The following is a 27964-nucleotide window of genomic DNA, read 5'->3' as shown; positions in this document are numbered from 1 at the left end:
ATGCGCCTGCAGCGTCCGAGGATTGTAGCACCATGAAGCGAGACCGGGCCTGTTCCGTGATCCTCATGCACCACAGCATAACGAGCAGGGCTCGGTCAGCTGAGCTCCGACAGCTCAGATAAACGCTGGCAGCTGCTTTCCCACCCGCAACTTAAACTGCGTGACCTTTGACCGGGTGTAGCTGATTTTAACACCTTCCTGCACACAGTCCAACATGCTGATCATCCTTACTCTGATTAGGTTTCTGTTGTTCAGTTAACCATAAAGTTGCCCAATATATGATAGTTACAGTTAATTATGAGGTCAAATTATAAACACAAGCATTAAACCAATCAACACAGATTAAATGAAGGTATTTTACACAATATTTCACTAAAATTAATGTTACAAAATCCAGTGAAAGCTGGAAATGTTTGTTCAGGTGTGAAAGACTGATAAAAGACAGTTCCAGTTTATTAAGATGATTTCCCATCAGTAAATCTTTATGGCTTCATTGACGCACACATTTTAATGATGAGGTTATCTCTCCGTTTTAGAGAGGAAGATGACATACGGTGGGTTAGGGCTAGGGTTAGGGCTAGGGCTAGGGCTAGGGTTAGGGTTAGGGCTAGGGTTAGGGTTAGGGCCAGGGTTAGGGTTGGGGTAGGGGTAGGGGTAGGGTTAGGTTAGGGCCAGGATTAGGGCTAGGGTTAGGGTTAGGGCCAGGGTTAGGGTTGGGGTAGGGGTAGGGCTAGGGCTAGGGTTAGGGCTAGGGCTAGGGCTAGGGTTAGGGTTAGGGCTAGGGCTAGGGCTAGGGCTAGGTTAGGGCCAGGATTAGGGCTAGGGTTAGGGTTAGGGCCAGGGTTAGGGTTGGGGTAGGGGTAGGGCTAGGGCTAGGGCTAGGGCTAGGGCTAGGGTTAGGGCTAGGGCTAGGGCTAGGGTTAGGGTTAGGGTTAGGGCTAGGGTTAGGGTTAGGGCTAGGGTTAGGGCTAGGGCTAGGGTTAGGGTTAGGGCTAGGGCTAGGGTTAGGGCTAGGGTTAGGGCTAGGGTTAGGGTTAGGGCTAGGGCTAGGGCTAGGGTTAGGGTTAGGGCTAGGGTTAGGGTTAGGGCTAGGGCTAGGGTTAGGGTTAGGGTTAGGGTTAGGGTTAGGGCTAGGGTTAGGGTTAGGGTTAGGGTTAGGGCTAGGGCTAGGGTTAGGGTTAGGGTTAGGGTTAGGGCTAGGGTTAGGGTTAGGGCTAGGGCTAGGGTTAGGCTGCTTGTTTGAGGGCTGATTCTGTTCATGAATGCAGCCCTTCTGCTGCTATATTCCTCTGCAGTTGTTTTATTTGAGATGCCTCTAATTAATAACGGCTCTAGATTGTGATGACACGACTGGTTCACTCGCTTGCACAACCCGAAGCATCACGTGTCCTTGCAAGGTCTCAGGTTCTCAGGTTACCCTCCGTAGTTCTAGTTTGAATTCTCAGTTTAAATACAGATTCAGGGGCTTAACTTAGATCTGGCTCCTTTGGATTATTGGAGTCTTATCTTGAAGTGAGAATCCTCTCCAATAAGCAAAAAGCTTTGCAGGATCCTAAATATTTCTGAAGTTGTCAACTGGCTGCTGTTGCCACCTGCCAAGCGCACCAAACCTCCCGCAGCTGATAAAAATAACCCCTGAGAAACGCTTGCGGGGCAGAAAGCTTCCCTGCGTGTGTTATCTCAAAACTAGGATCCAATCCTCTGCTGGAATCCTGAACCTCCACCAGCCGGACCTTATATGACAACATGCTGCATCTCTGAAGTTTGTGGAACATAAAGGAGGAAATGGCAGGTGCTAACGACAGCGGTGTAGCAAACTCAGGTGTGTGTGGACTTACTCTGTCGCTTGGTTCCAGCTTTGTACCCCCCAGAAACCACTCGACAGCGATGCCTTCGTAGGACAGCTCACAATCAAAGGTGGCAGTCTCCCCTGCGGTCACCGTCACATCCTTCAGAGGCCTCACAAGGCTGATCACCCGGGCTTTAGATTGAGGGGAAGACATGGTTAGTCCCTCCAGCACAGGTCAATAAATCCAGAAAATCCTTGAGAGAAAAGGCTAATCCTTAGAGGGTAATCATGGTGTGGTTGAGCTGAAGGCAGGCGGCCGAGAGCCTTCAGGACCACTGCGAGCAGTCGCCCTGGGACTCGGCTTTGGGGGGGCAGACTCATTTACATACAACCTGCCATCAGATGTTTATGGCCACCACAAACCAGTGAGGAATGTCCCACTGTCCTGCCCCTGCCAATCCTGGAAACCTGCTCTCCATAAGGCATGTGGCTTCTAAAATAACCCGGGGGTCTGATTGGCTGAGAGCCCACCACTGTCAAACCCAGGGGGGGGAAGCCGGTCTGCTCCTGTCAATCATCAGCCGGCAATTTTAGTGGAAAAGAAGAATGTGGGACAAGAGTTAGCCAGCGATGTGCTGTAAAAGTGCTGAGTCAGCGCCCGTGTCGCTGAGAGGAAGAGCAGCCAGGTATTCCCTGCAGGCTTCTTCCCGTTCCTGCAGTAAAGCCCCCAACAGAGCCGGAGCTTTACATTTCATATCAAGATCCCAGAACTCAGATAGTCGTCCCCACCTTTTCCCAAGATCTGTGACAAATTACGACTTCAAGCACGGACAGAAGATAAACACTATTGTAATCTTTGAGTTTGCTCTTTTGTGGAGGAAAATTCCCACTTTAGTTTCTTTTGTCCTGTTTGTGGGTTCTTATTCCCGTTACCTTTAACCCGGAGCTGTGCTGATGACTTGGCGTTGGCTGCCAGGAAGTCCACGCCGCCCGCCATGTCCTTTTTGCAGTTGAAGAGGATCAGAATGTGTCGGGTTCCCTCCTCCTTAATCTCCACATCCTGTGAGGAGACGTCCGTGTTTCATACCAAATAAGAATAAAGCCAAAGGTCTCTGTTCCTGACTCAGTCAGGTTCCAGCCTTACAGCAGAGGGGTGGAGGGCCTCTCCTCTCAGCTTCCAGGTAGCATGAATGTCGCTCTCTGAAATTTCTGTCTCAAATTTGGCTGTCTCCGTCTCGGTGACCTCCACGCTGTACAGGGGTCGAACCACCTTGATTTCCCGTTCTGGAGATTTAAGAGATGACATTAGAGACATACAAGACAAGGTGACCGCGGTCAGAGGAGGACAAAGGAAGATACGCTCGTGATGTTCTACAGTTTGTGAGTGGTGAAGAGCGACGAGTGGACAGGAAGATGGTGTGAAACCCGAAGGTCTTCAGCAAGACTGGAAACATCATCCAGCTGATCAAATGAGGACAATCAAGTCCAACCAAAACATCCAGAATCAAATAAACTCACATAAACGGCCCCTTATGGTGAACAAAGGTGTCAGAACAGAACAGAACATTGTCTAAAATAGTTCTAGAAGGTTGAGCTGGTATTCCATCCATCTCTTCTTAAAGAACTATTGAAGCATTCATGTTTCAGAGTTATAAAGCCCAGATCCATAACCAGGAAATGAGTCACGGTGAGATTTGACTGTCAATATCTTGATATTGTTGGAGCAGTAAAAAATAAATCTCACATATATGAACAAGAGCAGAGGATGTCTGAGAGACCAGAGACTTGTGATGGTTCTTCTCAGGTCTCATTCTGTCTCCAGAATCCTCGGCTCTGTTCCCATATGTGGACATCATGATCTCTCCTGGTCTGGTTGGATCACCTCCGGGTTTTATAGGACAATCAACAAGTGATGAAAGAAAAAGACAAACAGGTGACACAGCGATGGTGAAGGTGATGAAGGTGAGCAGCCTCCTCCTGCAGTGACTGGCTGGGGCTGCAGGTCTGACCAGGTTACCTTCGATGTTCAGCTCACAGGTCGTCTTGTCTGTGCCACAGCTGCAGGTGTAGGTGCCAGCGCTGCCCTTCGCTGCCTTCTTGATGACCATCATGCGCTTCTTGCCATCCGACTGGATGAGAATGTTCTTGGAGGGGAAGACTTCCTCACCATCCTTGAACCATTTCACGTCTCCAGCTGCTTTGCTGAGCTCACAGCACAAAACCACCTCATCTTTCTCTATGGCGGTGTAGTTCTGGAGTTTGACTGTGAAGTACAAGTCACCTTCTGCAAGAAGGCAAAGACAACCGGTAACACCCTCTTTCTGATAACGCAACAATGTCCAGGAAAGATGTGGAAGAAGCATCGTTCCCGCTACAGCGTGTCTTTAACTCCAGCTGCTTCCTTAGGTAACTCAATACTAACCGAGCACGGTGAGCGTGGCCTCTGAGGACTTGCCCATGGCCTCCACTTTGATCATGGACGTGTCATCTATGGTGACCTCCTTAAGAGCCAGCACGTGCACTTTTCCATCCTCTGACATGTGGACCACTTTGCTGGGATGCAGACGCACTTGGTTTTTGTACCACACCACTGGAATCTTCTCGTGGGAGAGCTCGACGCTGAACTCTGCCGTTTCACGTTCCTTCACTGTTACGTCTTTGATGGGTTTAATGAATTCAAGGCGAATTCCTGACAAACACAAATTACACACAGACCCACGTTTACACACACAGGCTGGACTGGATCTGCAATAGTTGTTCTGTGCTCCGGAAACTCTCGGAAGGTTGTTTGGCGCAGATTTTAGGGACGTGCGGAAGGTTAATAAAGGTTCTTTCTTCACAGGGCTAGTCGGGTCAGCTGAGTGGAGGTCCGGCTCCAGATCCAGACACTTTAGATCACATACACGCAGCTACGTGGACGTTAAAACGCTCATTCGTGTTGGCTCTTTCTAAAAGGAGGAGGAGATCCAACGTTTGTGCTCATGACAGGGTGAGCCTAATTTCCCATCCTGAGCACAGGAACAGCAAAGCTTGGACTTTGTTGTTCCTTCCGTTGGATCCCTGCTCCTCCCCGTACGGCCTGACTGCTTTACCTTGAATAAACAATTTTCCAGACGTTCTCTTGTCTTCAGCTTCAAAGATGTATTTGGCTTCATCTTCATATTTGGCTGATTTTATGAGAAGAATGTGTCTCTGTCCTTCAACCAGGAGTTGAAATTTCTCATCATTTAACAACTCCTGAGACCCCTTCAGCCACCGGAAGTTTGTGGGCTCTCGAGAGACTTCCAGCTCAAATCTGGCTTCATCCTTCTCATACACATGCACGTCAGTCAGCGGTGTGATGAATGAAATTGGGATCTCTGTAGATTCAGACACACCAGGTTTCAATCAAAGTGCAGATCTTGTGCTCACAAACAGCAGAGCAGAAGAAGAATTCATCAAACAAACACTCGTGGAGCTTCAAGGAAGCCTTTTGGGAGGGAAAAAACAATCTTCCAGTTCCAAAAGAGGAAGCAAAGGCTCACCCTTGACTTTCAGGTTAGCGGAGCACTTGGCGTTGGCGGCTGTAAAGCCCACCTCACCGGTCTGAGGCACTCTGCAGTTGTACAAGACCAACGTGTGTTTGGGTCCGTCCTCCACAATCTCAACGTCCTGCAGATCGGCCACAGATGGGAGGTACTCAGCAAAAATAAAGCTTTCAAGAGAAAAGCTGTGGTCGATTCACGCTCATTCTGACAGATCCTATAAAAATCTGAGATGATTCGATGTTCAGAGCCTGTCTGACATCACTGACCCGAATCCACTAAAGCAGAAGGAGAGTGAATCGACCCACAGAGACCGAGAGGGAAAGACTTTAAGGACATACAGCGGAAGGACTGAGAACTTCGCCGTTCAACCTCCACTGGCCATGGACATCGTCCTCGCTCAGCTCCACTTCAAACCGAGCCGTCTCGCCCTTGAACACCTCGGCGCCATACATTGGCCGAACCACCTTGATGTGGCGAGCTGGTAATTAAGACAGTGGACAGAATTCTTACAGCACACACCGACATAAAGTCCACGACACACGTAGAACAGACAGACATTCAGGCAAGAAAAGCTTCCTGTGTTGATTGTTGTGTTGGCTTTGTCTTCTGGAGCTGGAACTAAGCTCCAGCAGTAACGACCACGTCATCTTCTTTGCATGTCGACCAGCAGACCAGATATTCAAGTCAAGTATCATGGTCAGTGCTGGAGACATGCTGCAGCGGGGGAAGGGAAACGTGGGGAACGTCCTGATCTAAGTGCTGCTTTAAGGGCTGAAGGTGGCAAAAGCTTTGGGACAGGAGCCAGTAACGGTTAAAGGTCTCCAAAAGTGGTCTCACCAGGCCAGAGAAGCTTGTTGTTACCTTTGATGTGAAGCGTGGCCGACGTCTTGTCTGTTCCACAATCGCACACGTACTGTCCTTTGTCTTTGTCCGCAACTTTGCTGATGAGAAGTGTTCTACGCTTCCCATCGGCCTTCACAGCCACCGTCTTCGAGGGCTTAATCTCAGCCTCGTTGTGGTACCACACCACATCCACATCTTTGTTGAGCTCACAATCTAGAAGCACCTTGTCTTTCTCCACAGCAGTATAGTCCTGGAGTTTAACCGTGAAGTAAGCGTCTCCCTCTGGAATGGGGAGAGTTTTTAGACCAGACAGGAATGTGGAACAGGACAAACAAGAGACCAAGCCGTCACACAAAACACACCGAGTTCTCCTGACGTACATAACAGAACATAAAGAAGACATCTATACAGACACATGCCGATAAATGTTCCAAAAATCTGAGAGAAAGAAGAAGAGAATGTTGAAGCTGGTCTGGGATTACCTATGACTGTCAGGTTGGCCATGGAGGGAATTCCCTTAGCCTCAGCTTTAATTTGGCACGTGTCATCGAGCGTCACTTCCTTCAATTCTAAGACGTGCCTCTTCCCATCCACGTGCGTGAGCACGGTTCTGCTCGGATGAATTTTTACGTCATTTTTGTACCAGGTCACGGGGATATTCTCGTGAGAAAGTTCCAGCTCAAACCGAGCAGTGGTGCCTTCTTTCACAGTCTGGTCCGTTAGCGGTGAGATAAATTTGAGCCTGATACCTACAATTGTACCAGCGACACGTATTTGTGATGACTGGAGATGTAGCAAGGCTTGAATGACGGGCTGCTGGTCGCTCCAGCGGCACTTACCCTCCACTGTGAGGCGAGCAGCTGAGGTTTTACCCAAAACTGCCACTGTGTACTCGTCCTCGTCGTCAAACTGACAGCAGTTTATAACCAGAATATGTTTCTTTCCATCATCAATGATGTCGTACTTTTGATCTGTGGTTATGATATCGTCCCCTCGGTACCACATGACCTTTGCGACATCTTTTGTGATGGTACATTCAAATTTAGCCTGTTTCTTTTCAGGCACAGTCACATCCTTCAGCGGGACAACAAAGTCCATTTCGATTTCTGGTTCAGAAATGGACACAGTCACAGAGAGTCAACGAGACATGAATACAGACACAGGTCGGTGGCCCGTCCTACACAAAGTGGCCGCTTTCCTCTTTAAACCCAGTACGCCTCAGTGGACGCGTACATCAAACGTGTCCATACAACACGAGTGCTGCACTGGGGTCGGTTAGAAAGTGGCCACTATGCACATTTAACACCAGACATTTACATCAATAAACATTTACAACATTTAACACCAGACATTTACAACAACAAAAACATTACCACAGAGTGACACCTGACCTTGGACGAGACACGTGTTCAGCGTGGCTGTGCACCAACCATATGACAAAGTTTAATGGAGCGGAACGACCCGAATCCCGAACCTTTATAAAATCTCGGTTCCTCCAAGGGACCAGTTCTAACGTCTGTGGAATACATGAACTCGAGTCCTGGTGCTAAGAGAACCTTCCTACCTTTGACGTTGAGCATTGCACTGGTGATGGCATTCAGAGCCTGGTAGGACACCTCTCCAGCCTGATCCACCTGGCAGTTTTTCAGGGTGAGCTTTCGCACGCAACCCTCCATTTGAATGTCGCATGTCTGATGGATATGTGGCACAATGTTATGTATCGAAACTGTAATGAAGCATGAGCAGAATGTAGAAAGGTGCCAAAGTGCTAGTCTTACTGGCGACCGGGTCAGAACCTCCCCTTTGAGCTTCCATTCGCCTGCAACATCATCCTCGGAGATCTCCGTCTCAAAGGAGGCGTCCTCCTTCTCCGTCACCTCCACGCTGGCCAGCGGCTTCAGTATCTCGGCCTCCCGCTCTAAGCAGGAAATGACATTAGTGCTCAAACCTGTCCAACAATAAGGCTAGCGCTGCATCTTTAATCAGAAGTCAAGCTAGTAGCTTTAGAAACCTCCTAATGTAAGCTTGGCTGTGTATATGCGTCCTTCAACTTCCAGAGAATATTCTGCTATGTCGTCTGGCTGGCAGTTCTTGATGGTCAGCGTGAGCTCCTTTCCATCCTTCTTTATCTCCACCTTGTCAGAGGGAACGATTTCGTTCTCTCCTTTGAGCCACTTCCAGTTCGGCGTGTCCTTGAAGAGCTCGCATTTAAAGGTAGCAGCAGCTTTCGGCTTGACATGCTGGTCTCTTAATGGTTTCACGATCCAGTCTTTGATGATTTCTTTTGGAATGAAGGTGACATAAGCGTCAGTAATTAGGGTATTTGGGGGTTTTCTATCTTTGATCTGAATATGAACTTATTAACGGGATAATAGTACAAATTTTGCATTTTGAATTATGGGCACCATCCTCTTTTGCTTACCAATCACTTTGACATTTGTTGAAGTCTTGACATTCTCTTGGTCTGCTACTTCACATGAGTAGGAACCAGCATCCTCCTCGGAGCTGTTCTGGATAGTCACGGCATGCTGCATGCCAATGATGTTGATCTGAATTTTGCCCGCCTTTTTCTTCAGGATCTCGCCATCCTTCTTCCAGACCACGTCTCTTTCTTTGTTCAGCTCACCGGTCATGTATATTGGCTGGCCCTTCAGCGCCGAAGTTTCTTCCTCCAGCTCTTTGATCCATTTCACAGGTAACTCTGGAGAAACAGAAGGGTTGTGTGCATTACATCAAAGGCCGATGCTTGAGCAGAAATGGAACGCCAGCCTTCTCCTAACGTGTCATTCTTGTAATACAGCAAACATCAGTACCTTCCACAATCAGCTTGGCTGTGCAGGATATTTCCTTTCCAGCGTTCTTGGCCACACAGGTGTATTCACCAGTGTCAGACAGCTGCACATCAATAATGTTTAATTTTCTATCTTTGCCGTCAGAGGTGAACTTGTGCTTGGGGCTCTCACGCAGGTTACCACCATCTTTCATCCACGACGTGATGGCGGTAGAAGGTGAGACCTCACATTCAAACACAGCAGATGAGCCAATTGACTCAGCCTCCTGCAACACGATGTCCTGAAGCTTCTTGATAAATTTCAGAGGGACAGCTTTCAATTTAAACCCTCCAAAAGGGTCCTCTGGTGGAGGTGTTCCTCTTCCTCCAGGTTTGAGCCCACGGCCCCTGCCTTCTCCAGGGGACGGGGTCTGTTTGGCTGAAATACAAATGGGAAAAAATCTATTCAGAAAGTTCACAGTTAAGAAAAACTTCATCAACTCATTGAGAACAAATTAAAAGCAAGTTTCATGAAAGAACACATACGTTTGAGTCCTCGACCGCGACCTCTTCCTACTTGCTCAGCTGGTTGACCCTCTGGTTAGAAACAATAAAATGAGTTTGCACATAAACTAAAGCCCAAACATACTCGTGCTCGTCCTCAGAGATGAACAACCCCTAGAAATGCAGGCACCGGCATTCTCAATCAGAGCGAGTGTGAAAGGGTATGAAAACACAGCGATGAAATAATGATGCAATGATGATAAACCTCTTTAGGTTATAAACACAAGCCAAGAAGAGATGGAATAAGAACAGATGGGACGAGTGTGGGAAAAAGCCCTAAGATGGATGGAAGTGACTGGAATGAAAAACAAAATGACCAGACACAGAACGAGAACGAGAACACGAAAAACAGATCATGGAGTCACGTCACACTGAAGAGAAGATGAGGTAAAGAGCTTAGATGGACATGTGATGGTGGGGATGGAGAGAAATGATTGTGGGTATGAAGGATTTTTCATGCCTTCACCCAACAACGGGAGTTGGTACTTCCACCATCCATCTCACCTCTCCTTGTCACACCTGGAACCTCCAGAGCACCGTCCTCTCCTTCACCTTGCCAGTCCTCAGACCCATAACTGTCCTGGGGCACCAGCTCCCAGCCCCAGGCCTCCTCTTCTTCCTGTATAGCCTTTTCCTCCACTCCAAACTCCTCTTCAAACACCTCCTCCTCTGGCTGTGTGGCAATCTTCTTCATCTGGACTGCCCCTGGAGAAACCTCCTTCACCAGTGGAATCTTCTCTTTATCCGGTTTTTCTGGTCGTGTTGTAGTCTCCTCTGGTGAGGGCTTTTTTAGGCTCTTTCTCATGGCCTCAGCATTTTCTTGGGGTGAATCCATTTTAGGAACCTTTTTAAGAACAGGCATCTTCTCACCGGAGATTGTCTTTGCTTCTATAGGCTTTTCAACTTTAGGAGATGGCGTCTTTTTCAGTTGGACCTTCTTGAGTTGCTCCACTGGTTTCAGAATAACCTCCTCTTTTTCATCTTTCACCTTTGATATGACTCCCTTCTTCAGTTGCAGTGGCTTGGGCTCCTCGGGAGTCTTTTTGGGTTTCTTAACAGATGGTGGTGGAGCACGTATCTCTTCTTCTGGAATAGTTACAACCTCAGTTGTCCTCTCCGGCTTCTTCTCAAGAGCTTCAGGGATCTCAGGTGTCTTTTGTTTAAGCTCTGGCTCTTGCTCTTTTGGTTTTTCATCTGGAACTCTGCGATGAAGCTGATAATCATCTGCTGGTATCTTTCCTTTCTCCTCTGAAGGTTTCTTCTCAGTTTCTCCAGCCACTTTTAAAGGCACAGAAAGGGGTTTCAGTTTAACACTTTCCAACTCCTCTTCCATTTTGGGGATTTTCTTGATCTCAGTGGGTGCTTTAGCTTCTTCAACTGCTTTTTCTGCACTTTTCTTTTTGTCAGCTGGCTTTGTGAGCTTGGCCTGTGGCTCCCTTTCCTCTGGTGGAGGTTTTTCAGGTTTCTTCTGTTGCTCCTTAACTTTAACCTCTTGAGGGATCCTCTCTCCTTTCTGGAAAGGTGTAATATCTCTGTCTGGCTTCTCTTTCTTCTCTGTCTCTGGTTCATCAAGAGCTGCAGGCTTTTTGAAAGGTTTAAGTTTGACTTCTTCTGGTTTCATTTCATCTACAGGTAATCTTTGTACTTTCTTCAAGGCCACACTTGGTGGCTCAATTTCCTCCTGCTTTGGTTCTTTGGCAGATTTTTTCAGAGCAATCTTCTCATCTGGTATAGCCTCCTGTGGACTGGGTTTCTGGCGGGCCCAGGTACTTTTCTGTGGTTCTTTCTCTTCCAGTTCTTTGGACTCAAAAATTTGTGGCTTTTTCACAATCTCAACTTTCTGTCGAGGTGTGATCTCTGCTGCTGGTCTTCTGGTGATGACAGACATCTCGATAGCCTCTTCTTTAGTCACTGTCTCTTCAATATTGAAGACTGTTGTTTTAGTGACTCTCTGTGGTTTTTCCTCTTCTTCGCCTTCCTTCGGTTTTACCGATGGAATCTTCTTGAGTTTGACTGTCTCAAACTCCTCCTCTACTTCCTTCACAACTCTCGTTGTTTTCTTCAAAGTTGGAATCTCAAATGTTCCAGTCTCTTCAATTAGAATTTTACCTTTTTTGTGTAGAACCATTTCTAAGGCAGCAAAGATTTGACATTACTTTCTGAGACATCTGACGCACAGAAGACATAAACACATACTTAACACATGAGGCCAGAACAACAGCAGAATTACAGAATAAAGACAGCACTATGTAATAATTAAAACATCAACCTAAAAACAAGAAAACAGGACACAAATGGGAACAGGTTCTTTTGGTTTTTTCCCCAAAATGTTTTGACTGAAATGGATTGTATGAGGATCAGGAACATGTTACAGCTACCGAGTTGGGAAAGGTGACGTGTGATGTGTAGAAGAAGAGAAAGGAAGCAGAAAAAATTGGTCTTACCTTTCTTGACTCCTCCAGGTGCTTGAACAGGTCCCTTGGTTTCATCTAATATAGAGGTATAGTTCAGAAAAGTGTTAGCATTGAAAGACGTGTGAAAGACTGTGAAGATCCAACAAGTAAACACTAATGTTGGCTTGACTGACAACAAAGATGAGCATCACATGGACTAAGTAGTAGGGGAAGAAGTGTTTAAAGAACATTTTCTGTATTTAATTTCATATACTGTACAACAATCATGCCACGCTTGTGTTAATGTCAAAATCCACGAGTTAGTAAGAGAAAACTATCTACTGAGACACACCACACTGAGGACACCACAGGACTGTACAACAGAGTTGATGCTGACACACTCAGTGAAAAGGACGACAATTCCTTCTCATATAGTTCTACCTGTCTCAGGAGTCATCTTCTCTACCAGTGGCTTTGCTTGCTCCTTCTTGGAAGGTTCTTCAGCTCTTGTAAGAGGTTGTGGTTTGGCCACTTCAAGCATAAACGAGTCAACTGAAGTAATTCAAAGACATTACGAAGACAAATGTCCTCTTAAGAATTCTTGTCTAAATACCTGTCTGTGCTTCATCAGCTGGGGCAATTCTCTCCAACTTTTTCTTTGTGTCAGTAACTTCAGGTTTTCTGTCATCTTCTGTAAGAGGTATAAAGTATATAGGAACTTGATAGTCCTGCTTTACACACTCCCCAAAAACACCTCATTTTTAATTCAGTTCATTGTCACCTTAAGATGATGTTTAAGATGCAGGTAACCAGGTTCACCAGGATCAAAGATTTGTTTTTGCTCAAGAGTAATACTCAAAGAGTAACACAATAAAAAGAATAATATCTGAGACAACTCTGATACCTTTGTAATCAGCTGCTGGCTTTACTAGTGTGGCTTTGACTTGTGCAGGAGACTCCTTGTCTTTCACAGGAGCTTGAGGATTAAAATTATACAACAATCAGAAACTCACCAAGACCAGAAGGGTCGATAAGTGAAGCATGCAAACCCCAACACACCACAGAATACACAAAGGAAGAGATGTGAATTCACTGATGGAAAATAAAAGCCTGCAAAATATTTTCTCACGTCAAATGATCTATTTAAGCAGAAACATGAAAACAGTGAAAGATTATGGAGCAACAAAGATTTACAATAAGATCTTAGATGGAACGAGTCGGTTTAGTTGATCGGGTGATCAAGTGTCTCAGCTGACAGGTCTCAACAAAGAAAGGAAACATTTGTGCCCAGACATAATGGGTGACATGACTTGAAAGAGGAAGACAAAGAGAAAATGGATCTCCTGAAGAGCATGATCATGAGCAAGTGCACAAGGACATTTGGTGCTCATTAAAAAAGTGATCTATGATTGGTTTTATACCTCTGGTAGAATCTCGAGAGGGTGTATGTTCTTTCCTTTCTGGTTCCAAAGAAAAAACCTGTGTTTCTAAGTTGGGTGGAGTCTCCCTCTCCTTTCTCCATACAGTTTCAACTTCCTGATGGATGTAGTGCACACCTGCTGGTTTCTGAGTCCTCTCAGCTCTGTGCTCAAAGTCTGGGGTGTTTGCATCAGTCTTCATCTTAACCATCTCTGGCCAGGTTTCATCTGTTACTGACGGCTCTACTGAAGTGGGCTTGTATAGCTCGCTAATCGATTTGTAAGTTAGTTTCTCACATGCTTGACGACTGTGGGTCTCATGTATGTTAGACTTTATCATAGCAACTGACGTAACTGCAGGTTTCTCTTTTAATTCCATTCCCTCTTGAAAAGTGGAATTTTGGGGCATATTTCTATCAGAACTATGCTGCTCTTGATCTAATGTTTTATGTTTAGTGAAAGATTCTGTGATTTGAAATGGTGTTTTGCCATCAACATCAGTTTTCATTACATCAGTCTTGGAGGCATCTTTGACTATGCGAGATATTTGAGAGGCAACCTCCATTACAGGAGCCTTTGAAAACCTTTTCACTTCTTCTAAGCTTCTTTCAGGTGTTTCAAATGAAGTGACACTGCCATAGTCATCTTTTACTTTAAAGGTCTTAGACTGAACTTCTTCATGAGAGGTTCTTCTGCTTCTGTCTGGTGTCTGTCCTCTCTCAGTAAAAGATTCTGGTTCTTTTGAGTCAATATCTTTGGATTCTCTAGCTGTTATCTCTGTTACAGTAGTACCAACTACTTTTCCTTTGGTTTTATCAGGAACTCTGAGTTTTTCTAGACTTTCTACCAAACTTTTTTCATCTGTTTCTTCTGGTTTCAGTAAAAATGCAGGCCTTTGGCCCATTTCTTTACGTGGTTGAGCCAATTCTTCCTGAAATGGAGAAATCGTTTCTGGTTTGTCTTGTGTTTTCTGTATATTTGCTGTATTTGGTTCAACTCCTACATCAAATTCTTTAATAGAAGACGGACCTGTTTTCAGAGAAGTAGCTTCCAACTGAGGAACTTTGTCTTTACTGACTTCAACAAGTTTACCAGGGGCAGTGACCCTTTCCAGAGTGTCAGGTTGAACTTTTCCATCTTCGACTATGCGAGATATTTGAGAGGCAACCTCCATTACAGGAGCCTTTGAAAACCTTTTCACTTCTTCTAAGCTTCGTTCAGGTGTTTCAAGTGAAGTGACACTGCCATAGTCATCTTTTACTTTAAAGGTCTCAGACTGAACTTCTTCATGAGAGGTTCTTCTGCTTCTGTCTGGTGTCTGTCCTCTCTCGGTAAAAGATTCTGGTTCTTTTGAGTCAATATCTTTGGATTCTCTAGCTGTTATCTCTGTTACAGTAGTACCAACTACTTTTCCTTTGGTTTTATCAGGAACTCTGAGTTTTTCTAGACTTTCTACCAAACTTTTTTCATCTGTTTCTTCTGGTTTCAGTAAAAATGCAGGCCTTTGGCCCATTTCTTTACGTGGTTGAGCCAATTCTTCCTTAAATGGAGTAAACTTTTCTGGTTTGTCTTGTGTTTTCTGTATATTTGCTGTATTTGGTTCAACTCCTACATCAAATTCTTTAATAGAAGACGGACCTGTTTTCAGAGAAGTAGCTTCCAACTGAGGAACTTTGTCTTTACTGACTTCAACAAGTTTACCAGGGGCAGTGACCCTTTCCAGAGTGTCAGGTTGAACTTTTCCATCTTCGACTATGCGAGATATTTGAGAGGCAACCTCCATTACAGGAGCCTTTGAAAACCTTTTCACTTCTTCTAAGCTTCGTTCAGGTGTTTCAAGTGAAGTGACACTGCCATAGTCATCTTTTACTTTAAAGGTCTCAGACTGAACTTCTTCATGAGAGGTTCTTCTGCTTCTGTCTGGTGTCTGTCCTCTCTCGGTAAAAGATTCTGGTTCTTTTGAGCCAATATCTTTGGATTCTCTTTGTGCTCTTGACTCTTTGTCAGTGACCTCTGTGACAGGAGCTAAAGACAAAAACTGTTGAGGCTGTGTTTCTTGAATTTCAGTAGGTTCATGAGGAACTACAGTACTGCACTCATCTATCAATTTTACACTGGGAATTGCTTCCCATTCTTGGCTTGATTTCTCGAGAAAAGGGATAAAAGAAACCTTCCTGGCAATCTTTTCCTGTGTTGGTTCCTTTTGCTTAATTTGAGCCACTTTAAATGTTTTGTCCTTAAGTGTCTTGAATGTTAGCTGGTCTTGTTCGACTATAGTTTCTTCAGATTTCTCTTGTGGTTCATGGGATGACAATGAATCCATAACTGTCACACACACTCTAGCTGTTTCCTCATGTTCTGGAAGAATTCCTGAGGTACCGTCTTCAAACTGAGTTATCTTTTTAGTTTTACCTTTAACTATGACTAATTTTGGTGTTACTTCTTTGTCTGCAGTGTCTTTAGCTGGAGCTCTTGGTTCAGGTTTAGATTTGTCACTGTCTCCTTTCTTTAAAATTGCAGATTTTTGTCCTATTTCTTTTTGTCTATGAGCCAATTCATCTTTGACTTGGGTAAACCTTTCAGGTTTGTCTTGTGGTTTGTCTATTTTTGAAATAAGTGGTTCAAGTCCAACATCAAATTCTACTTCAGATGATGGACTTGTTTTTAGGGAAGTATCGGAAGAAACCTTCCTGGCAATCTTTTCCTGTGTTGGTTCCTTTTGCTTAATTTGAGCCACTTTAAATGTTTTGTCCTTAAGTGTCTTGAATGTTAGCTGGTCTTGTTCGACTATAGTTTCTTCAGATTTCTCTTGTGGTTCATGTGATGACAATGAATCCATAACTGTCACACACACTCTAGCTGTTTCCTCATGTTCTGGAAGAATTCCTGAGGTACCGTCTTCAAACTGAGTTATCTTTTTAGTTTTACCTTTAACTATGACTAATTTTGGTGTTACTTCTTTGTCTGCAGTGTCTTTGCCTGGAGCTCTTGGTTCAGGTTTAGATTTGTCACTGTCTCCTTTCTTTGAAATAGCAGATTTTTGTCCTATTTCTTTTTGTTTATGAGCCAATTCATCTTTGACTTGGGTAAACCTTTCAGGTTTGTCTTGTGGTTTGTCTATTTTTGAAATAAGTGGTTCATGTCCAACATCAAATTCTACTTCAGATGATGGACTTGTTTTTAGGGAAGTATCGGAAGAAACCTTCCTGGCAATCTTTTCCTGTGTTGGTTCCTTTTGCTTAATGTGAGCAACTTTAAATGTTTTGTCCTTAAGTGTCTTGAATGTTAGCTGGTCTTGTTCGACTATAGTTTCTTCAGATTTCTCTTGTGGTTCATGTGATGACAATGAATCCATAACTGTCACACACACTCTAGCTGTTTCCTCATGTTCTGGAAGAATTCCTGAGGTACCGTCTTCAAACTGAGTTATCTTTTTAGTTTTACCTTTAACTATGACTAATTTTGGTGTTACTTCTTTGTCTGCAGTGTCTTTGCCTGGAGCTCTTGGTTCAGGTTCAGATTTGTCACTGTCTCCTTTCTTTGAAATAGCAGATTTTTGTCCCATTTCTTTTTGTTTATGAGCCAATTCATCTTTGACTTGGGTAAACCTTTCAGGTTTGTCTTGTGGTTTGTCTATTTTTGAAATAAGTGGTTCAAGTCCAACATCAAATTCTACTTCAGATGATGGACTTGTTTTTAGGGAAGTATCGGAAGTAACCTTTCTGGCAATCTTTTCCTGTGTTGGTTCCTTTTGCTTAATGTGAGCAACTTTAAATGTTTTGTCCTTAAGTGTCTTGAATGTTAGCTGGTCTTGTTCGACTATAGTTTCTTCAGATTTCTCTTGTGGTTCATGTGATGACAATGAATCCATAACTGTCCCACACACTCTAGCTGTTTCCTCATGTTCTGGAAGAATTCCTGAGGTACCGTCTTCAAACTGAGTTATCTTTTTAGTTTTACCTTTAACTATGACTAATTTTGGTGTTACTTCTTTGTCTGCAGTGTCTTTGCCTGGAGCTCTTGGTTCAGGTTTAGATTTGTCACTGTCTCCTTTCTTTGAAATAGCAGATTTTTGTCCTATTTCTTTTTGTTTATGAGCCAATTCATCTTTGACTTGGGTAAACCTTTCAGGTTTGTCTTGTGGTTTGTCTATTTTTGAAATAAGTGGTTCATGTCCAACATCAAATTCTACTTCAGATGATGGACTTGTTTTTAGGGAAGTATCGGAAGAAACCTTCCTGGCAATCTTTTCCTGTGTTGGTTCCTTTTGCTTAATGTGAGCAACTTTAAATGTTTTGTCCTTAAGTGTCTTGAATGTTAGCTGGTCTTGTTCGACTATAGTTTCTTCAGATTTCTCTTGTGGTTCATGTGATGACAATGAATCCATAACTGTCACACACACTCTAGCTGTTTCCTCATGTTCTGGAAGAATTCCTGAGGTACCGTCTTCAAACTGAGTTATCTTTTTAGTTTTACCTTTAACTATGACTAATTTTGGTGTTACTTCTTTGTCTGCAGTGTCTTTAGCTGGAGCTCTTGGTTCAGGTTTAGATTTGTCACTGTCTCCTTTCTTTAAAATTGCAGATTTTTGTCCTATTTCTTTTTGTCTATGAGCCAATTCATCTTTGACTTGGGTAAACCTTTCAGGTTTGTCTTGTGGTTTGTCTATTTTTGAAATAAGTGGTTCAAGTCCAACATCAAATTCTACTTCAGATGATGGACTTGTTTTTAGGGAAGTATCGGAAGAAACCTTCCTGGCAATCTTTTCCTGTGTTGGTTCCTTTTGCTTAATGTGAGCAACTTTAAATGTTTTGTCCTTAAGTGTCTTGAATGTTAGCTGGTCTTGTTCGACTATAGTTTCTTCAGATTTCTCTTGTGGTTCATGTGATGACAATGAATCCATAACTGTCACACACACTCTAGCTGTTTCCTCATGTTCTGGAAGAATTCCTGAGGTACCGTCTTCAAACTGAGTTATCTTTTTAGTTTTACCTTTAACTATGACTAATTTTGGTGTTACTTCTTTGTCTGCAGTGTCTTTAGCTGGAGCTCTTGGTTCAGGTTTAGATTTGTCACTGTCTCCTTTCTTTAAAATTGCAGATTTTTGTCCTATTTCTTTTTGTCTATGAGCCAATTCATCTTTGACTTGGGTAAACCTTTCAGGTTTGTCTTGTGGTTTGTCTATTTTTGAAATAAGTGGTTCATGTCCAACATCAAATTCTACTTCAGATGATGGACTTGTTTTTAGGGAAGTATCGGAAGAAACCTTTCTGGCAATCTTTTCCTGTGTTGGTTCCTTTTGCTTAATGTGAGCAACTTTAAATGTTTTGTCCTTAAGTGTCTTGAATGTTAGCTGGTCTTGTTCGACTATAGTTTCTTCAGATTTCTCTTGTGGTTCATGTGATGACAATGAATCCATAACTGTCACACACACTCTAGCTGTTTCCTCATGTTCTGGAAGAATTCCTGAGGTACCGTCTTCAAACTGAGTTATCTTTTTAGTTTTACCTTTAACTATGACTAATTTTGGTGTTACTTCTTTGTCTGCAGTGTCTTTGCCTGGAGCTCTTGGTTCAGGTTTAGATTTGTCACTGTCTCCTTTCTTTGAAATAGCAGATTTTTGTCCTATTTCTTTTTGTTTATGAGCCAATTCATCTTTGACTTGGGTAAACCTTTCAGGTTTGTCTTGTGGTTTGTCTATTTTTGAAATAAGTGGTTCATGTCCAACATCAAATTCTACTTCAGATGATGGACTTGTTTTTAGGGAAGTATCGGAAGAAACCTTCCTGGCAATCTTTTCCTGTGTTGGTTCCTTTTGCTTAATGTGAGCAACTTTAAATGTTTTGTCCTTAAGTGTCTTGAATGTTAGCTGGTCTTGTTCGACTATAGTTTCTTCAGATTTCTCTTGTGGTTCATGTGATGACAATGAATCCATAACTGTCACACACACTCTAGCTGTTTCCTCATGTTCTGGAAGAATTCCTGAGGTACCGTCTTCAAACTGAGTTATCTTTTTAGTTTTACCTTTAACTATGACTAATTTTGGTGTTACTTCTTTGTCTGCAGTGTCTTTAGCTGGAGCTCTTGGTTCAGGTTTAGATTTGTCACTGTCTCCTTTCTTTAAAATTGCAGATTTTTGTCCTATTTCTTTTTGTCTATGAGCCAATTCATCTTTGACTTGGGTGAACCTTTCAGGTTTGTCTTGTGGTTTGTCTATTTTTGAAATAAGTGGTTCATGTCCAACATCAAATTCTACTTCAGATGATGGACTTGTTTTTAGGGAAGTATCGGAAGAAACCTTTCTGGCAATCTTTTCCTGTGTTGGTTCCTTTTGCTTAATGTGAGCAACTTTAAATGTTTTGTCCTTAAGTGTCTTGAATGTTAGCTGGTCTTGTTCGACTATAGTTTCTTCAGATTTCTCTTGTGGTTCATGTGATGACAATGAATCCATAACTGTCACACACACTCTAGCTGTTTCCTCATGTTCTGGAAGAATTCCTGAGGTACCGTCTTCAAACTGAGTTATCTTTTTAGTTTTACCTTTAACTATGACTAATTTTGGTGTTACTTCTTTGTCTGCAGTGTCTTTAGCTGGAGCTCTTGGTTCAGGTTTAGATTTGTCACTGTCTCCTTTCTTTGAAATAGCAGATTTTTGTCCTATTTCTTTTTGTCTATGAGCCAATTCATCTTTGACTTGGGTAAACCTTTCAGGTTTGTCTTGTGGTTTGTCTATTTTTGAAATAAGTGGTTCATGTCCAACATCAAATTCTACTTCAGATGATGGACTTGTTTTTAGGGAAGTATCGGAAGAAACCTTCCTGGCAATCTTTTCCTGTGTTGGTTCCTTTTGCTTAATGTGAGCAACTTTAAATGTTTTGTCCTTAAGTGTCTTGAATGTTAGCTGGTCTTGTTCGACTATAGTTTCTTCAGATTTCTCTTGTGGTTCATGTGATGACAATGAATCCATAACTGTCACACACACTCTAGCTGTTTCCTCATGTTCTGGAAGAATTCCTGAGGTACCGTCTTCAAACTGAGTTATCTTTTTAGTTTTACCTTTAACTATGACTAATTTTGGTGTTACTTCTTTGTCTGCAGTGTCTTTAGCTGGAGCTCTTGGTTCAGGTTTAGATTTGTCACTGTCTCCTTTCTTTAAAATTGCAGATTTTTGTCCTATTTCTTTTTGTCTATGAGCCAATTCATCTTTGACTTGGGTGAACCTTTCAGGTTTGTCTTGTGGTTTGTCTATTTTTGAAATAAGTGGTTCATGTCCAACATCAAATTCTACTTCAGATGATGGACTTGTTTTTAGGGAAGTATCGGAAGAAACCTTTCTGGCAATCTTTTCCTGTGTTGGTTCCTTTTGCTTAATGTGAGCAACTTTAAATGTTTTGTCCTTAAGTGTCTTGAATGTTAGCTGGTCTTGTTCGACTATAGTTTCTTCAGATTTCTCTTGTGGTTCATGTGATGACAATGAATCCATAACTGTCACACACACTCTAGCTGTTTCCTCATGTTCTGGAAGAATTCCTGAGGTACCGTCTTCAAACTGAGTTATCTTTTTAGTTTTACCTTTAACTATGACTAATTTTGGTGTTACTTCTTTGTCTGCAGTGTCTTTAGCTGGAGCTCTTGGTTCAGGTTTAGATTTGTCACTGTCTCCTTTCTTTGAAATAGCAGATTTTTGTCCTATTTCTTTTTGTTTATGAGCCAATTCATCTTTGACTTGGGTAAACCTTTCAGGTTTGTCTTGTGGTTTGTCTATTTTTGAAATAAGTGGTTCATGTCCAACATCAAATTCTACTTCAGATGATGGACTTGTTTTTAGGGAAGTATCGGAAGAAACCTTCCTGGCAATCTTTTCCTGTGTTGGTTCCTTTTGCTTAATGTGAGCAACTTTAAATGTTTTGTCCTTAAGTGTCTTGAATGTTAGCTGGTCTTGTTCGACTATAGTTTCTTCAGATTTCTCTTGTGGTTCATGTGATGACAATGAATCCATAACTGTCACACACACTCTAGCTGTTTCCTCATGTTCTGGAAGAATTCCTGAGGTACCGTCTTCAAACTGAGTTATCTTTTTAGTTTTACCTTTAACTATGACTAATTTTGGTGTTACTTCTTTGTCTGCAGTGTCTTTAGCTGGAGCTCTTGGTTCAGGTTTAGATTTGTCACTGTCTCCTTTCTTTAAAATTGCAGATTTTTGTCCTATTTCTTTTTGTCTATGAGCCAATTCATCTTTGACTTGGGTAAACCTTTCAGGTTTGTCTTGTGGTTTGTCTATTTTTGAAATAAGTGGTTCAAGTCCAACATCAAATTCTACTTCAGATGATGGACTTGTTTTTAGGGAAGTATCGGAAGAAACCTTTCTGGCAATCTTTTCCTGTGTTGGTTCCTTTTGCTTAATGTGAGCAACTTTAAATGTTTTGTCCTTAAGTGTCTTGAATGTTAGCTGGTCTTGTTCGACTATAGTTTCTTCAGATTTCTCTTGTGGTTCATGTGATGACAATGAATCCATAACTGTCACACACACTCTAGCTGTTTCCTCATGTTCTGGAAGAATTCCTGAGGTACCGTCTTCAAACTGAGTTATCTTTTTAGTTTTACCTTTAACTATGACTAATTTTGGTGTTACTTCTTTGTCTGCAGTGTCTTTAGCTGGAGCTCTTGGTTCAGGTTTAGATTTGTCACTGTCTCCTTTCTTTAAAATTGCAGATTTTTGTCCTATTTCTTTTTGTCTATGAGCCAATTCATCTTTGACTTGGGTAAACCTTTCAGGTTTGTCTTGTGGTTTGTCTATTTTTGAAATAAGTGGTTCAAGTCCAACATCAAATTCTACTTCAGATGATGGACTTGTTTTTAGGGAAGTATCGGAAGAAACCTTTCTGGCAATCTTTTCCTGTGTTGGTTCCTTTTGCTTAATGTGAGCAACTTTAAATGTTTTGTCCTTAAGTGTCTTGAATGTTAGCTGGTCTTGTTCGACTATAGTTTCTTCAGATTTCTCTTGTGGTTCATGTGATGACAATGAATCCATAACTGTCACACACACTCTAGCTGTTTCCTCATGTTCTGGAAGAATTCCTGAGGTACCGTCTTCAAACTGAGTTATCTTTTTAGTTTTACCTTTAACTATGACTAATTTTGGTGTTACTTCTTTGTCTGCAGTGTCTTTGCCTGGAGCTCTTGGTTCAGGTTTAGATTTGTCACTGTCTCCTTTCTTTGAAATAGCAGATTTTTGTCCTATTTCTTTTTGTTTATGAGCCAATTCATCTTTGACTTGGGTAAACCTTTCAGGTTTGTCTTGTGGTTTGTCTATTTTTGAAATAAGTGGTTCATGTCCAACATCAAATTCTACTTCAGATGATGGACTTGTTTTTAGGGAAGTATCGGAAGAAACCTTCCTGGCAATCTTTTCCTGTGTTGGTTCCTTTTGCTTAATGTGAGCAACTTTAAATGTTTTGTCCTTAAGTGTCTTGAATGTTAGCTGGTCTTGTTCGACTATAGTTTCTTCAGATTTCTCTTGTGGTTCATGTGATGACAATGAATCCATAACTGTCACACATACTCTAGCTGTTTTCTCATGTTCTGGAAGAATTCCTGAGGTACCGTTCTTCGGGAGACCTGTTTTGTCTAAAGGTATACTTTTTGTTAAAGGGGGTAATTTTGTTGTTTTACTACCTTCCTTACTGTCAGAAACTTTTGTATCCATTATGTCTTTTTGATGTGGAACTATTTGGACTGGAATTTTGATTCTCAATGCTTCTGCGTCACCAGTATCTTTTTTATCACATTTTTTCTTTTGTGTCGATGTTTGTTGTGTGGACTCCTGACCTGCTTTATTTATTTGAAATTCCCTTTGTAAAGAAGTAATTGGAAAGACCTTTTCATTAAGTTTTGCTGTGGTTTCTCTTGTGACACCCTCTGTCTTTAGACCATCAGTAACAGAGAAAGCACTACAAGTTCCAAAGTCTTCATCAGGCTTGATCATCTTGGAGAAATTTTTCAAAGGAACATCAGTTTTTTGTACAAAATCTTCATCCAGTTTTTCTTTTTGTTTTTTCACCAAAGTCTTAAGAGTGAACTCTTCTCTAGGATCAGCTTGAATCCTCTGAGGAGGTGCCTTTGAAAGGCAAGTGGTATCTGCTAGAGGATGAAGATTTTAAGAAATGGGAAGAAAAAGCACCATGAATCGGTGCCAAGAGATTAGAGGGGAAAACAGAGACACAAAGACTTAGAGTTAAAGAACAAAAGCAGGGATCATCAGAAAGTGTGGCAGCTCACAATCAGACATGAACAGAGGCCATTGCTCTACCTTTATCTGGTCCTCCTACTATAATCTCAGCACTTTCAGGAGTCAGAGCTGGAGGAACTGTTGTGGGAATCGCCTGGGTTTCTTCTTCCATTTCATTTTTCATATACAACATGCCCATAATTAGTAGGGAAGAAAAAGAGGACAAAAAAGAATTCATTTAAGGAAAAAAAACAGGCAGTAAAAGAACAGTGATGCCTGACGATAAGGCATAGGGGGATAAGACATAAAAATACACTTATCATGAGTTGGAACAGGACAGATGTCCAAGTGTTCCTTCGGTTGGTTCAAAGAATAGAATGTGTAATCGTGTGAGAATAAAAAGGATAGTTAGTCTCTTGATACCTCTGGCAGCTGATTGTGGTGAAGGTCTTTTCTTTTCAACTGCCTTTAAAGGGACCAAAGATTTTGTCTCGGGCACCTTCTCCAGAGATTCCTCCTTTGGAGGTCTGGCCCTGCTTTTCTCGCCTTTTCTGGTTGCACCTTCAGCTTTTGTTGAAAATGCTGTTGAATCTTGTTGGATCTCTTTAGGTCTCTTCAACTCAATATCAGTGAATGACTCAATCATTTTTTCTTCAAGGCTCTCTCCTACTTTAGACACAACTTTCTTCTTGAAAGTAACATCAGATTTGAGCTCCTGCGCTGCCTCAGGTTTGACTACCAACAAATCTTGTAAAGTTTCTCTACTCGAGACAGTGATATTTGTTGGTTGAATCTGGGTTTCCACAATTCTATTCATGTCCTCTGTAACCTTTTTCATCTGGGAAGGTGCTGCGACATCAAACCGGTTTTGGACTGGGGCTTTTTCTGCTTCGTTTATCGTTTCTGTGACTTGTTCAACTCTTCTGTCCCTTTCTTTCGGTATGATTAATGTGATGCGGTCATCATGTTTAACTGATTTCTCTGTCAGTACCCTCCTTTCTTCCCTACTTTGTTTTCTTGCATCTGTGCTGATAGTCACAGGAGCTTTGGGTTCATCGATCATGACCTTCGCCACGACTGACCCTCTGTCTTTGTTCCCGTCTTCAGTTTTTACAATGTCGCCCTTTCTCACTTGTCTCTCTTTGCTCTCTGCCTTAAGAGCCATCTGTCTCTGTTTTTCAATTGTGATGTTGGTCTCATGAAGAGAATCCTCTTTTCTATCTGGTATGACCATTATTTCTTCAGTTTTTGCTTTCAGAGGTTTATCTGGGAGCGTTGACTTCTCCCAAACTTTCTCCTCTATGGCAGCAGTGGTTTCTTGTGTTTTCGGGACAAGTTTATGTTTAGACAGCTTGGTTTCTTTCTTGGCTTTGTCAGTAACAGAAATCTCGCCTTGTATTTCAGATGTTTTATCTCTTTGGCTCGTGTCTTCATCATATACCTCAGGCAATGATAGTACAGCCTTTCCCGGAAGAGCTACCTCATCTTCATACGACAGTATGACGTGTTGTTCAAATATGTCTTGATTCTTTTCAACTTCCTGCATGGGGAACAGTTTCTCTGCTGTGTGGCTGACTTCATGTGTCTCCCGAGTTCCTTCTATTTTTTTGGGCTTGATGAATTTCAGAGTTGCTGAGAGTTTTAAGAAATACAAGAAGAGGCGTCATGATGGCGGCGCCAAGAGACAATGACAAACACAAAGACAAACATCAGAGTTAAGAAGGAGGGCAACATTTTGGTATTAGTGCAAAGTGAAAATCCACCTGCTCACTATTACAATCAAGGCTGAATTGACAGTTAAAATGCTCCATCATGGCTGGTACCTTTTTCTGTAGAGACTTTCTTCTCTTCTGTAGGAACAATCGCCTCAGCCTCCTTTCTTACTGTTTTTGAAAGAATTAATCATTTTTAATTAACTCCAGAAGACCAAGAAGCAAATAATCACAAATGTCATGCAAATGTTAAATCCGGCAAGACGAGACGCAAAAGAAATGGCAGATGGCATAACAGACCCACTTATCAAGAAGCAACCCCTCAGTTAAATAAATGCTGTAAATGGACTGACTGGGCAAGACTCAAGGAGATATAAATTCCATCTATTGTACCTGTAGCTGGAGCTTTCAGTGCTTGTAGTGCCTGTTCAGGCTGAGCTTCAGAGGCCTTCTTAGATTTTTTATCAAGCACTTTTAAGGGTAGCCTTTCCACAGGTATTTTTTCGGTGTCTTTCTTTGACAACACTTCAGGTTTTACTTTGTCAACCTTTATAGGAAGCTCTGCAGGTAACTTCGCAGGAGTTCTCTCCTCCTCAGTTAGCTTCCTCTGAAGAGCAGCTTTCTCTGGAACTGTTTTTGGTGGTTTTTCTGGAACTTTCTCAAGTACTTTTTCATGAACCACCAGCTTTGGACTTTCCTCAACTTTTCTCATTGATTCCGGCACCTTTCCTGGGACCCTCTCAAAAGTGTTTTCCTCCACCTCTGCTGTATCTGTAGGTTGTCTCTCAAGAAATTCTTCCAGTACCTTTTCAGAAACCCTTTTGGCTTCCAACAGAACCCTCTTATCATACTCCTGGGGTACATGTTCAGGCACTCCTTTAGGTAAGAGTTTAGGTTTGGGCTTCAAATCTTTAAGAAGATTTGACACAGGACATGTCAAGAAAAAAGAGGTTAAAATGTGCTGGCGCACAATTAATTAAAGACATAGTGAAAGAAGAATATAAAAAACCCTATCAATGTTCACTTCTAAAGCAATAAGAATCATGGAAGATCTGCTTTATAACATCTAAAACCAGAAACAAAGCTTACTTCCAAAGTACAGAGTGTATGTGTGTTTTTGGACCTGAAAATGTCATTAAAATCAGTCCAGAATTTTGTGAGTTATTTTGCAAAGAAAAAATGCTGGCTGTCATGTAACCTCCTTGGCGGAAGTAATGATACCAACAAATCAAAGAAGCTAGCAAGGCTTTGGCTTTAACCAAGAAAAGATCCATCAGATAATGAAAAGTACCTTGTTTTGTTGATTCTTCGATGGGTGCGACAGCTGGTTCTGATTTCTTGGCTGTTTTGGGAGGCTCAGGAATTGTTTCTAAAGAGCATCATTCACACATTAGAAGCATTTCAGTAAAATGAAGAATGTGACAGGAAGGGCAACTCTGTCGAGTATAAGATGATAAGATGTACTCTAAGATTTGACTCAAGAAAACCCTCAAAAGCATTGGAAGATTATCGGCATATAGACGTTTGGGTGCCACTGCATGAATACCTCAAATAAAACTACTATTATACATCAGTTATCAGTGACAGAATGTGATGCCTTGCAAGTTAAAGTTTGACTCTGGAGTTAAGACTGTCAAGAAAAACTCCAGGTCAGAGACATTCAATACCTTTTTTTAGTAGTTGCTTTGTTGTAGGCTTTGGCTCTAGTTTCACTCCAGCATCAATCTCCTTTACTTCTGGTTTGGACTTCCGCAGTACCGCAGGCTCTGGTTTGGAAAGTGGACGTTCTGGCTTTATTTCAACAGGCTGAGGTTTACCAACTTCTGGTTCCTGTTTAGTTGTTTCAGGTTCTCGTGCAAGTTTCTTCAGTTCCGGTTTTGGGACTTTAGGTTCAGGCTTTGTTGCTTCCTGGATTTTTGGTTTGGCTTTTTCTGGTTTTGGACCTTCAGCCTTTGATACTTCTGGTTCAGGCTTAACCTTTTTCAGTTCTGGTTTTGCAGCTTCTTCAGCAACTTAAAGTAACAATTAAGTTTGGGAAGATATCAGAAAATAAATTAAGCCACAGAAACACCAAGAGCGGCTTCTATGTTCGAAGCACAGGTGAGACATCTTGTTACACAGAGAAACAAAGTAGACACAACAAGAATTCACCCAAACCCACATGACCACACAAACAGTAAATACCTTTGGATGGTGGTGTTTTCAGCTTCTTGACTGGTTCTGGCTTGGCCTCAGACTCTGGCTCAACCTTCACTGCAGGCTTGGGTTCAGGTTCCACTTTGGGAGCTGGTGTGGGCTTGGCTTCACTTTCTGTCTTCGGTTTTGGCTTTAGTATGGGTTTTGCCTTCAGTTCAGGTTCCACCACCAGTTTGGGCTTTGGTTCAGGTTCAGCCCTTGGTTTGGGCTCTGGTTCGGGTTCCACCTTTGGTTTGGGCTTTGGTTCAGGTTCTGCCTTCGGTTTGGGCTTTGCTTCAGGTTCTGCCTTCGGTTTGGGCTTCGGTTCTGGTTCTGCCTTTGGTGCGGGCTTGGTCTCAGGTTTGGGTTTAGCTGCAGTTTTTGGTTCCACAGGTACCTGAGGCTCATCTTCAGGCAGGTAAGACAGACAGTGGCTGAGGTTAGCATGTAATCAGCAGAATCTTTTAAGTAACTGTTAAGAGGCTTTAAAAGAGGAAGTGAAAATGGACACTGAAGACAAAAAGTGCTGTCAGATGTGTATTTTT

At 42.4% G+C, this 27964-nt stretch overlaps 1 protein-coding gene across 1 annotated transcript in view; it reads right to left on the bottom strand.

The window, feature by feature from the left end:
- The window catches only part of ttn.2 (titin, tandem duplicate 2), a 166824-nt gene that overhangs the window by 82840 nt on the left and 56020 nt on the right, over positions 1-27964 (bottom strand). Inside the window, 28 exon segments of the mRNA XM_029837082.1 lie at positions 1839-1981; positions 2723-3073; positions 3807-4073; positions 4212-4478; positions 4882-5148; positions 5314-5440; positions 5655-5794; positions 6178-6441; positions 6642-6908; positions 6999-7265; positions 7724-7850; positions 7938-8077; positions 8171-8440; positions 8582-8860; positions 8973-9368; positions 9476-9526; positions 9998-11623; positions 11938-11982; positions 12328-12417; positions 12500-12577; positions 12791-12862; positions 23614-23697; positions 23956-25164; positions 25356-25415; positions 25638-26153; positions 26536-26613; positions 26912-27256; positions 27429-27827. Of these exon segments, the coding sequence (XP_029692942.1) occupies positions 1839-1981; positions 2723-3073; positions 3807-4073; positions 4212-4478; positions 4882-5148; positions 5314-5440; positions 5655-5794; positions 6178-6441; positions 6642-6908; positions 6999-7265; positions 7724-7850; positions 7938-8077; positions 8171-8440; positions 8582-8860; positions 8973-9368; positions 9476-9526; positions 9998-11623; positions 11938-11982; positions 12328-12417; positions 12500-12577; positions 12791-12862; positions 23614-23697; positions 23956-25164; positions 25356-25415; positions 25638-26153; positions 26536-26613; positions 26912-27256; positions 27429-27827 (8225 nt within the window).

Source organism: Takifugu rubripes, chromosome 1, assembly GCF_901000725.2.
Source record: "Takifugu rubripes chromosome 1, fTakRub1.2, whole genome shotgun sequence".
NCBI classification, from domain to species: domain Eukaryota; kingdom Metazoa; phylum Chordata; class Actinopteri; order Tetraodontiformes; family Tetraodontidae; genus Takifugu; species Takifugu rubripes.
This window is presented reverse-complemented; position numbering and strand designations above follow the sequence as displayed.